At 40.8% G+C, this 12307-nt stretch overlaps 1 protein-coding gene across 6 annotated transcripts in view; it reads right to left on the bottom strand.

Annotated features, from left to right (window-relative positions):
• Positions 1-12307, bottom strand: part of KIF9 (kinesin family member 9) — a 51217-nt gene that overhangs the window by 38086 nt on the left and 824 nt on the right. For 2 of the 6 annotated variants that reach the window (XM_070492946.1, XM_014828826.3), the window contains exons 2-6: positions 11582-11824; positions 8460-8557; positions 6796-6961; positions 4913-5019; positions 2900-3124 (exon numbers count right to left, since the gene is read on the bottom strand). In XM_070492946.1, coding sequence (XP_070349047.1) covers positions 2900-3124; positions 4913-5019; positions 6796-6961; positions 8460-8557; positions 11582-11726 — 741 coding nt within the window. In that variant the 5' untranslated portion in view covers positions 11727-11824. The remainder of the gene's footprint in view (positions 1-2899; positions 3125-4912; positions 5020-6795; positions 6962-8459; positions 8558-11581; positions 11825-12307) is intronic. The other 4 variants (XM_070492945.1, XM_070492947.1, XM_070492944.1 and 1 more) reach the window with 3 other exon arrangements.

The following is a 12307-nucleotide window of genomic DNA, read 5'->3' as shown; positions in this document are numbered from 1 at the left end:
AAACAAAAAATTTATATACATTCAACTAACCTAAAATTAAGAATTTTTTTCATCAAATAACACATAAAGAGGGGGAAAAAGGCAAGCCACAGAAAATAGAAGATATTTACAATACATATAACTGAAAAAGAACTAGTTTTCAGAATATACCAAATTTATACAAATAAGTGAGAGAAAGAAAAAAGACATCTGTAAAGAAAGTAAACAAAAGGCATGAACAGGGAAATCCAAGTGGTCAATAAACACATGGAAAGGTCCTTAATCTCATTGGTAATTAGGAAAAATGCAAGCCAAGACCACAGTGGGAAGCACTACACACTGGCCAGATTGCTCAAAATTTTGTCAGAATAATGGGATTTCTGATAACCTGCTGTGGGAACATACCATCATGGAAAATAGTTGGCATTATCTACGAAAGCTTAAGACACACATAATCTATGACCCAGCAATTGCAGTCCTTGGATTTACCTAGAGACATTCATGATTATGTGCACCAGATATACATACAAGGATGTTTCCAGAGGCATTGTCTGAAATATCCCCAAACTAGGAAAACCCAAATGTCCATAATAAGTAGAATGGATAACTAAACTGTAGTGTATTCACACAATGTAATACAATGATGAAAATGAAAAACACACAGCAAGAACATAGACGAATTTCACATAAAAAGTAGGTAATGGGTAAAAGAAATGACAGAATTCATTACATATGATTCCTTTTATAAAAATTTCAAAAAAATTAAACCATGCTGTTTGAGGAAACATAGGTGGTATGCTATAGGTGGTAAAGTTATGAAGAAGACCAAGGAAATGATTACCATACAAATAAGGAGAGTGGTTACTTCTAAGGGCATGAATAAATATTTATTCATGATAAAAACTCTTCACAAACATGGACATTCTTTAACCTTAAGCCATGAAAAACCTCCTGCAAACATCATTTTTCATGGTGAAATGTTAGGAGCAACAATAAGACAAGAATACCCCATTGTCATATGGGGGATCAGAATTGGCCACCCCAAAATATGTCTCTCTGGCTTGATTATTTTTAAGGACAAAATACTCTGAAGGAAACTTTGACCTTCCTGTAACTACCTAAGAGCATTGAAGATAGAAGGCCTGTTCTGGGAAGGAGCTAATACCATAAGATAACTATATTATAACATAAAGTAGCTGTGGTAGACAGGAAGGCAGTAGCAAGCCCATTTTTATCAAAGTTCTCTTTCCAGTCTCATTGTCTATAGATGGCCCAGCAAACATTTGTTTACCAAACATTTGCTTTTCCATCTCCATGTAAATTGCCTTCCTCCCCTCTGAAGTCCTAAACCACTACTCCCAACATCCTCCTTTGTCTTTGGCTAAAGATGGTATTTAAGGTGGTGGGCTTTGGCCATTTTGGTGAGTTATTCAGTTTTCCTGGGTTTCTCCCATGTATATATGTTATTCAACTTTGATTTTCTCCTGTTATTCTATCTCATGTCAATTTAATTCTTAGACCAGCCAGAAGGGACCTAGAGGGTAGAGGAATTGTCTTCCCCCACTACAGCTCCACTGCAGGGGGCTCTTTCTTCCCTGTAGATGCAAGGGATCCAGGTTTAAGTCACCCCTGAGGACACCAATGTGACTTCTTTTTTAAGTTTTATTGACATCTAATTTAAATAGTGTAAAATTTTACTGTCTTAAGTATAGAATTCAATGACTTTTAGTAAATTTACAGTGTTGTGCAACTATCACCACAATCCTGTTTTAGAAATGTTGCATCAGTCCAAAAAGTTCCCTCAGGCCCATCTGCAGTCACTTCCTGCTTCTTCCCCCAGGCAACTGCTAATCTGCTTTCTGTCTCTACAGATGTGGCTATCTGGACATTTCAAACAAATGAAATCATACAATAAGTTATCTTCTTTCTTTTACTTAGCATTTTTTTTGAGACTCATCCATGTTGTAGCATGTATCAGATTCCATTTCTTTTTATTTCTAAAGTTTTCCAACATATAGATGTATACCTTTTGTTTATCCATTCACCATTTGATGGAATTTTGGTTATTTCCAGTCTTTGGCAGTTATGGATAATGCTGTTATGAACATCTGTGTACAAGTCTTTGTGTACACATACACTTCCATTTCTCTTGCTTAGATACCTAGGGGTAGAATTGCTAGGTCTTCTGATAAAATTAATGTCTAACTTTTTAGGAAATTGCCAAAATGGCTGCACCATTTTACATTTCACCAGCAACGTATTAAGAGTTCCAACCTATATTACCTTTAAAAGAATAACATACACTAGGGAATTTTTTTATTGATTTGTAAGAGCTTTTCTATATTAAGGATGTTAATCCTTATTTTTTCTATACCAAAAATGCCCATTATTCAATGTTAACCAAAAAAGGGACAATTTTGGGGCCGGCCCAGTGGCGCAGCAGTTAAGTGTGCACGTTCCGCTTCCGTAGCCTGGGGTTGACCAGTTCGGATCCCGGGTGTGGACATGGCCCCGCTTGGCAAGCCACGCTGTGGTAGGCATCCCACATATAAAGTGGAGGAAGATGGGCACAGATGTTAGCTCAGGGCCAGTCTTCCTCAGCAAAAAGAGGAGTATTGGCAGCGATGTTAGCTTAGGGTTAATCTTCCTCAAAAAAAGAAAGGGGGGGGTACAATTTCAATGCACGGGAAAAAAGACTGGAAGGAAATAAACCAAAATATACATTATTGTTGCCATAGGTAGAAAACAGATGAGTGAATTTTTTTCAGTCCTATATTTTTTCATTACTATCTGAACTTGCAAAATGAGCATATATTAATTTTCATTCTGGTTATCAAAGTATGTAAAAAACTAAGAAAGAGGGAGAGAATAAAAGAAAAAAAGGGATGGAGGGAGGAACCCTTAGACTTGATCATCTCACCTCGAAAAGGAGGCTGAATGCATCTTCCTCCTGACTTGTGAGGTGGACTGACAAGCCCTTAATGAAGACCCCTTGAGGGTTTTCCACGATGGTCATTGGTGTGACTGAGGGTCCAACATAGGGCAGAGTGGACAGAAGATCAAACAGGCTCTCATTATAGATTTCCAGGTAGGAAACACGCACAGTGATGGCATGTGTGGGGCGTTCTTCGATCATCCTAAAAACCTAGATGGAAGATTGACAGCAGTCACCAAGAGCAGAATTTCAATGACCAGCTAGTGTTAGTGGAGTTCTTACCTCAGGAGGAAACATCAAGAAGTACAATAAGAAAATCTTTCCCCTAAAAAAGTTTAGTCTAGTTGGTGTGATGGTCATCATCATCAACAACACTATGATTATTAGTCCATCAGGTGATATTTATTATCACCTTGTAGTTTTTTGAGGCCTGACTTATAGGTTGGATAATATTTATACAGTCCCAAGAAGTAGAGGCATGACGAATGGAAAGTACTCTGAAGTGAAGATCTCTTGTTTTACGTAGTCTCACTCTATATAAGCCTCTTTCACATCCATTATTTAATTCCATCCTCATAACTCCCCTGCGATTGAAGCAGGGCAGGGCAATATCCATCTGTGGGAAGCTCCATGTAATATAATTATTCGTCTATGATCACTCAGGTAGTAAGGGAAGAAGCCAAGCCAGAACTCAGCCTTCTCAACTCCTAACACCCTCCCCAGTACTTATCAGTAAGTGACTTTGGTCTAGTCTTTTCCTCTCTCTGGACCTGGATTTTCTTATCTGTCAAATGCGGAACTGGGCTCGACAATCCAAGGTCCCACTTTGCTCTAACAGTCTAGATCTGTGCTGTGTAATATGGTAGACACTAGCCACAGGTGGCTGCTGAGCACTCGAAATGTGGCTAGTGCCAATGAGGAACTGAATTTTAAATTGTATTTAATTTTAATTAATTTAAATTTAAAAATTGATACTAAATTCAATTATTGGTAAACTTTTAAGTATGTTTGGAACAACCTGGGTTTATAAATCTACTTTGTTGACTGTAAATTTTATGGAATCTAAATATAGATCAAGTATTTTTGATGAATATTTAGTCTCTCAATCGAAATGTACTGTAAGTGTAAAATACACTCTGGAATTCAAAGACTTAGTATGAGAAAAAGAGTGTAAAACATCTCAATAATTTTCATATTGATTACATGTAGAAATGATATTTTGGATACATTGAGTTAAATAAATATATTATTAACATTAATTTCACCTGTTTTACTTTTTAAACCATGGCTACTGGAAAACTCAAAATTGCATATGTGACTTACATTATATTTCTATTGGGCAGTGCTGGGCTAGACTACTAAAGTCTAAGATGTTAAGATACTGAAGCTTTGACCATGGGATATTAAGGATATTTCTTCAAAAATTAGAGCATGAATGGTTATAAACTAGAGGGACAGCTACACTTCTTACAGGACAGGGCTATAAAACCTCAAGATGCTTTTGAGGAAAATCCCTTTGCCTCCTACCTCCAAAGAGAGGACCCTTACAGAACCCAGGTTAGTGGACCCCATAGGCAGGCCCTTCTGTGCTGTCTTCAGTCATACTTCCCGGATCCCGAGGGCTGACTCAGTCCTGGAAGCTCTGCAAGCCTCCATATTCTCCTCATTAAAACCAGGAAGGAACGTGATTAGGACCTCCAAATCCTCAATTACAGGATTACAGACCATCAGAGCAGCAAGAAGTCAGTCAGCATGTCCAACTCCCTCTTTCACAAATGAGGAAACAGCACAGGCGTGGGTCAGAGTCCAAAACCCGAACTCCCAGCTTCTTGAGGTTTCTGATACACACACACCCCACCATGTATATCCTGCCTCCCTACAGGCTGCAACTCCTTTGACACCTGGACCCCACTGTCTCCTGTAGCTGACCTGGGATCAGCAGCATCTATGGTAGAGAGGGCGCCTGTATGATATCCCACCCACGGGCCCACTCTCTACCTGCTGTAGAGCACGAGGGAGGATCCCCCGGTGCTTGTAATTCTCAGTTGCCCCCGTCATGGTGTATGTCTTGCCAGCTCCCGTCTGCCCATAACACATGATGGTGCCTGCAAACATTTCAAAACGTGTCTTGGTGACATCCAGGAAAATAGCTTCAACATAGCTCTCCTTTCCCCCAGCATGCCTGTAGCCAGCCAGGACCCTGGTGTTAAGGCGGCCATCAGGAGCAGCCAAGGACATCAGGAATTCCTGCCCCTGAGGGTACATGGGCAAGGAAACAGGGACATAAATGGTCAAAACACAGACATCTGTTCTGAATCTGTGGTCCATGTAGTGTTCTACTGCTCCTTTTACCAAGAGAAGATCTGACCATTGGGCCTCTGAGGAGAGCAGACAATCCCAGGGAACAAAGGAAGTGGGAATTTTCCTAGAAAGATGAGGAGGGAAATAAGAGCATTGAACTCCAGTCCTTCTTTTAGCAAAGCCATGAACTGGCAGGGTCTCACGGGTAGGCCTCCCTGGGGGGCTGGCCAGGCAGAAGGCAAGAAAACTCCCAGGAAGAGATGGGAGTCAGAAGGGCATTTCCTGTTAACGGTGAGAATTCTTTGTAGACTGCAAGTTCCCACAGGATCAAACAGGGCTGCTAGCTGGTCCCATGCCACTGCCAGAAACAGACCACCATAACCAGATCCTGATCTGGTCTCACTGCCCTTTCTGGGAAGACTTTCACTTGTACCTCTCATGTCCTTTAGGTCTACCATGAGCACCAGGCTCTGGGATACAAACCACACAGTAACCCTGGGCTCTGGTTTCCATCTGCTCTTCCTTCTGGCTTGGTCGGCCTGAGCCAGACCTATACTAAAGTCTGCTTCTGGGCATCTACACAGCAGACCTGTCCCAGCAACACTGGGCCACAGAAATCACTGTTGGCCTTTGCCACATGGATGCTCCAGTTCCTTTGCTTGGTAGGTTTTACACAAGGGGCTCTAATTCAGCATCTGAGCTGGAGTCAGAAACAGCATCTATTAACCCAAAACAAATGTGCACGAAGGAGTCATTTCAACTGGGAATGAGAGCCAATTTGTGGCTCCAAAGCACCCAGAGCCCAAGACTTTTAACTTCCCTGGGCCTTAGTTCCTCTGTCTCTACCTCCTCAGGGCTGCATTCCCTCAGGGTCAATGACCCACACCTATGGATCACACACAAGATACAGTACAATGTTTTGGCATCTATACTCAATGGATTTTTAAAACTTGCAAACAGGGAACATTCTAGTCAACAGCGACTAGATGGGCAAAGTCTGCAAACTGTGATATATTCTTTCCAAGGATTTTTAAATCCTTTTAAGACTTTAAAACAATCTTAGACTGAACAAGTTTATAAAAATTTCCCAATAAAGCTGCTTTTAATTTGTAAAGAAAATCAAACTCTACTCAAGTTTGTAGTGATACACGTAAATAATCCTATACCAGAGTATGACCAGTAGATTGACTGCGCTGGTAGAATGAATGGAAACAGCTCCGAGCAGGTAGCCAAGAGAAAAAATGTTTGGACTCCATCAAGTACATCATAAGGACATTATCTTCAAAACTAATATTTGAGAGATTTGAAACAGGACAACAGTTAAGTCCCCATGACCTATAGAGAGCCAGGGTCATTTAGTCTTCCTTATAAAGGTAGGATCCCAGGACATTGGATCAAGCCATGCACACAATGTCATCAAGGAAGTAAGCTTTCCATCACAAGAACATGGAGGCAGACAAGCAAACAAAAATTAGTAAGTGAGGTTATATTTTATTTTATTCACCATAAAATACTTGCAACTCTTCCTCCAAAAGGGGTTCTGCAGGTTCTTACATAAAACAGTTAATTAACTAAATTACCATTATAGCCATCGAGGGCCTGAGAAATCACATCCTTTGCAACTGTCTCATAAACCAAGTCCTGAGAGGCATCATGGAGAACTCCATCCAGCTTGAAAGACCAGTCTGTCTGCTGGTTATTGACAACTCCCCTCCGAGTATCTTTTTTTAAGTGAATATCAATGCTCTAGGGAAAGAGACAGAGAGAGAAAGAGAGGGGAGAAGAGAGAGAGAAAGAAGGAGTTATTTGTATTTGTTAGGAAACTGGTGTAAAAAAGTTGCTGATAGCCAAGACCTGACCTGGAAGAAATAGAGGAAGTGAACTTTAGGAAGAATAGGGACTCCCACATATGGGCTGATATTCCAGATGATTTCTTTGGGATGGAAGGAAGCTCTTGCAGGGAGACCACACGACCCTTAAGGTGGAAGGATCAAGAGACTGGAGCACTTGCTAGTTTCAGTACGTCTCATCCTAGTTTGCAGGGTGCTGTCTGTCTTGGTTCCCCCATCTACGAATATGGAGTCAAACACAATCATCATGCTCTTATTAAACAAACTTTAGATCCATTCAATAAGCACTGGGAGGTCTTGAATTAGGCCAGAGAAAACAGTGAGATTGGTGACAGAAGCCTGGGCTTGAGCCGCATCTCTTTGGTTTTTGGCGATGAGGCCTCCCTCAGTATTCTGTTGAGCACCCACTCCCACACACACGCTGTGGGTCAATGTGAGTAATGATGAAATAACAGCTACAGAAAAGACTCTGGACTTCTCAGACAGTTACTCACTGGTGTTAGAGTAAATAGAGGGTGCTTACTTACTTGTAATCAGCAGATTTTTAGATGCAAAGATTTCTAAAAAATATTTTAGATAGCAGCAGCTGGTTTAGGAACATACTGGGTTAGGTCAATGGTAGATTCCAGTCTTCGCAACGGGGACTTCTGATGCAAACAGACTCTCACTGGTGTCTTGGCCGTCTTAGTCCAGGAATCAAGACTTGGCCACAGGCAGATAAACTAACTGAGAGAGGCTGGTCCATTCACATATTAAATGCTCTGTTCTTCTGTGCTCACTGAAACCATGCCCAGCAGCGTACACTTCACAGGGCTCCACATGAGCTTGTTTCTGACTGCTACAACTTTTGAAACTTGAGCAGTTTACCCTTGAATTCCTCCCTTAAAAAATGTTTCAGTGCTGCCCATAGATCCACAAATGTTTGCTCAATGAAAACATTTAACACTCTCAAGCTGTCCTAAGCCTGTCATAGGCCTCAGAAAGGTTCCTGACAGTGGTGAGGACATGAGGATGGATAAATCTTTCCAGTTCTCTCGATAAGAGTTTCTCCCACTGCTCTGGCAAGTTTAACAGTAACCAACTTAAGACATTCTTACCGTACCCCCAGGGAGACAGATCTGATCACCAGAAAGTTTTATGAGTGGGGACAAATGTCAGTTTTTGTGTCAGATACAAGGATAAAGGTAAATTTATTAACCAAAAAGAATCAAAAATGGCAGTTTCCTCAGCAAGAGCATTGTGGGGGAGTGGTTTAGATTTGATGGACTCTAGAGTCCATCTGAATTCTTACCACTTCTGTCTGGGTCCTTAAAATGGTGTTTGGAAACAGGGTCACACTGCAGCGAGGTGGCACAGAGAGGCCCAGCAGGTAAAGGCAAACGCATTGCACTTACTTTGTTGTCATCTCCATATCTGATCACTTCATGAGCAAAGTCATCGGTGGGTCTGACACGGACAAATGCATGAACTTTTTTCCTAGTACTCATTCTAGCTAAAAGGAAGAAAATAGCGAAATTGTAAGTAGCCATCATCAAACAACAATTAGAGGGGAGGTGTCATTCATTAAAAAAATTAGAAAAGAGTGATGTGCAGTCCAGCTTTCCTGGCCCTCTGTGAGCCCATCTTGCTTTCACTCCTCAGCGTTTCAGTGCTCTGCCCGCAGGACACTGCTCAACAAGTACATGTATTTCCTACTTTACAGGCTGCCTCACTATTGTCTACCAATGACCCCTAAGAGACTGAAACACAAAGCAAAAAGAATGCTCCCTTTAGTGGCCTAAACTTTGATGTGTTTTCTAGAAATGTTCTGTATCTGAGTCCACTTATGCTTTGCTTTATTCATTATATTTTCCTCTAAAATACTTCCTATGAAAGGCATTAAAACTAATTTTCTTTTCTTCATTAACATATCTTACTTCAGATGCAGCACCTCCCTCTCTAACTCTATTACACTAACTTCGATCAGAAAAAGATTCCTTCGAAGTATATTTAATCTAGCCCATAATCAAATATTCTTTCTTCTCTGGCACTCTACTGAGAGAAAAATCACAGAAAGTGCTCCACCTCCACTTTCCTTCCTAAAACCTAACTATATGCTCATCATTTTCTTTCAGGTAGACACAAATATATTTGTTTTCCTTCATTTATACCATCACAAATAATTAACATATGTAATAAAATGTTAAAATAAACATTTGATGTGGCTTCATGGAGTGGGATGAAAGCTTATAGATATATGCGATAGAGAGGCAGATTTAGGTAAATGACCTTCCCTTCACGTAGTGTTGTCCTATAATGGAAAAGACTTTCACAAGGGAAGGACCATAAGCACCATAAACAGTCAAGCTAAGTCAAAATACCAACTAGCAGAGATGCTACAAAAGGGATTGTTGCACTGAAGGGAGAGTTAATTGATCTCTAAGATCCTGTTGAACTAAAGCATTTTATAAAAATTTTTAAAAATTGAATTGTACAATCCCCCAAATCATCACCAAAAAATCTCATATTTTATTGGATATTAGTCTCCTCAGTCAAATCACACTAGGCTCTCTCCTGAGAGTGTCTGCGTAAAAATATTAATACTAATTGGACAGTAAATTTCAGTTCTAGCATTGACATAAAGTGGGGAAGCACAGAGGATTATTAAATAGCAGTAGTAACTGTACTGATTTTTACTGCTTTAAGGGGAACTTAAAACTTCATCAGCTCTTCAGGTGCCTCTGACACACTGATGACAAAGGATTAAATACTGAGAGAAAATGTCAAGAGCTCTAAGAAAAGCTAAGTGAAAATCTATCTGTAATCATAATCAATTGTGTTAAATCTAGTTAAGTAATATTAGAAAACAAGACAAAGGTCTACGAAAATACACTAAATAACTTCAGTGTTCAAAACTACTGTGTAAATTAACATAATACAATTTAAAATTGTTCCAAGATGAAACATTTCTAATTTTACATATAAATTTTTCTAAGATCAATCCAATATTTTTTCTTTCCTTCTTTTGAAATAATTTGAACAATATCATCAAGTAGCTTATGGTCATGTAGTCCTAAAACTAGGCTCTCAAATTTCAATAATTTCACTTTTATAGAACCATGAATATAAAGAAAGAATGTTAAAAACTCCTTTAGAGTTAATGCTCCACAAAGTACAAAACAGACTTTGACTAGAGACAAGGCCTAAGGGTCAGGATGCGTGCTGCATCATCCACTTCTCTTTCGATCCCCTGTCGAAGTTGGACCAGTTCAATAAGAAACGAGGCATCTGCCCCTAAAACAACCTGTACTTTCATGGGCACTCTAACAAATAAACTGATATGATATTTAATATTTTTAAAAAGTCAATTTTCAAGACCTTTACTGTAAAGAAAAGTTCCTGCATGACAGGGATTTCTCCTTTTAATGACAGTTAATTATTTCACTTTTTAAAAAAGCACATTAAAACTTTACATGTATTATTTAAGAGAAGTTCAATGAGTGTTACCTGATAAAAATGATTCCAGGCTTTTAAAACATTAACATCCCTCCACATTTCTAGACACAACCTGTGGTGACCACTTGATTTCCTCTTACAATTATAGTAACTAACATCAGGTGGCATTAAGTATCTCGACAGAAGCAAGTTAAATAGAGACAGGCCCTGCCATTTCAGTTTACTGTTTCAATGATGTGGACAAAATAAAACTTGAACCCCTTTAGATGTCAAAGCAAATAAGCAAATATTGTACTTTCATATTTGCCTATTACAGAGCGTGTGTCTCCTTCCTCCACTCTGCAAGTGATTATTTCATGGAAGTCTTTTCCCAGCCACTGTGGGATCATTCAGACCTTTCAATTTTTAGAAAATGAATCTGAAGGGTATCCAGGTAAGCAAAGATAATGGCTTGTCCAATTTCGGTCCTAAAATTTTTGTCTCCAAAATTGAGCTCTAGAAATAAAAAGCCACAAATGGCTCTAACATGAATCCCAAACTGAGGAAACTGAAGAGAACATCTCATCTCTAAGTTCACTTTGATCTAGGCTATTGAGAAGTTGAGAGTAGAGGGAGGTATGTTTTGACTCAAGCAAATACTTACCCTCAATCTCTAAAGCTCTAAGAACCATTCCCCAGACCAATCCGAGGGCCCATCCTCCTGCTCAGGGAAGTTAAGATGCTACCCAGGGTGCCCTCCGAAACAGACCAAAAAGAAGAAGTAGGGCAGGTACCCAGGCCTCCCTCCCAGCAGTCCTCACTCACTGACAGCACAAGGGCAGCACAGGCAAGCTCCAAGCATCACCGTCCCCTCAGAGCCTGCCGCTTCTCTGCCCTGCAATTTGCCAACATGCACATGCAGTCACCCTATTTGTGCTTCCCAAGGCCTTCCCCATGCTCACACCCACGGCTCCAGACATGCCAAGAGTAATATACACTTGAGGCGAGCCTTCTCTATTAACTACACCCCTCTTGCGAGTCTGCTACATAGCAGCCCCTCAACACCCAGACATTTGGGGACCCCATGCCATCTTGCACTTACTGAAATAATGCTTGTTATTGTTCTTACGCCGCATCATTTGAGTGGGTTTCAACTCCCAAATTAAATTACAAGCTGCTTGAGGGATAGGACTGTGCCTTTTCTCTCTTTTGAATCCCCCATCAATGTCCAGAACAGTGCCTAGCATAAAGCAGGTGCTCAAGAAATGGTGGGTGATAGTGATGGTCGTGGCTGGAAGTCGGAGGGTGGTTGAATCTCCATATGTGGGTCCATCTTCAGTCACTACTGAGAGAATCCCAAGGGGCATATGATGTCACCCCTCTCCCACACCCTCTCCAACCCCGAAGCTCAGAGCTCTTCCAGGAGGACACTTGGTTTCCAGGCACCTCTTGTGAGAAGCCATGTTCAGCTTCTCACCATGCCCTCCCTTTTAGTGGGCTCCTTCACCCTCAGGATCTTATAGAGAATACCTCTGTCTCATGTGTGCCACACTCTTAGCTATTTCTGGTGTAAATAAGTGAACCTCTGAGTGGCCACCAGGAGACCTCCTTGCTGAGAGGCTTGGGGTTTCCTCATTTGTTTTAGGGGTAGGAATGAATAGGATTGCCACCAAGCACCCCTGAAAGCTCGATGAAAGGTGACGGAGCGTCTGCTGGGACATAGGCACCAGGCGGGTCCCTATCTTGCAGCGCTCCTGCTCGGACCAGGGGATCTCATGGGGAGCCCTCATACCCACCAGAGCGGCAGGAGCATGTGAACCCCCAAACA

Source organism: Equus asinus, chromosome 21, assembly GCF_041296235.1.
Source record: "Equus asinus isolate D_3611 breed Donkey chromosome 21, EquAss-T2T_v2, whole genome shotgun sequence".
NCBI lineage: Eukaryota > Metazoa > Chordata > Mammalia > Perissodactyla > Equidae > Equus > Equus asinus.
This window is presented reverse-complemented; position numbering and strand designations above follow the sequence as displayed.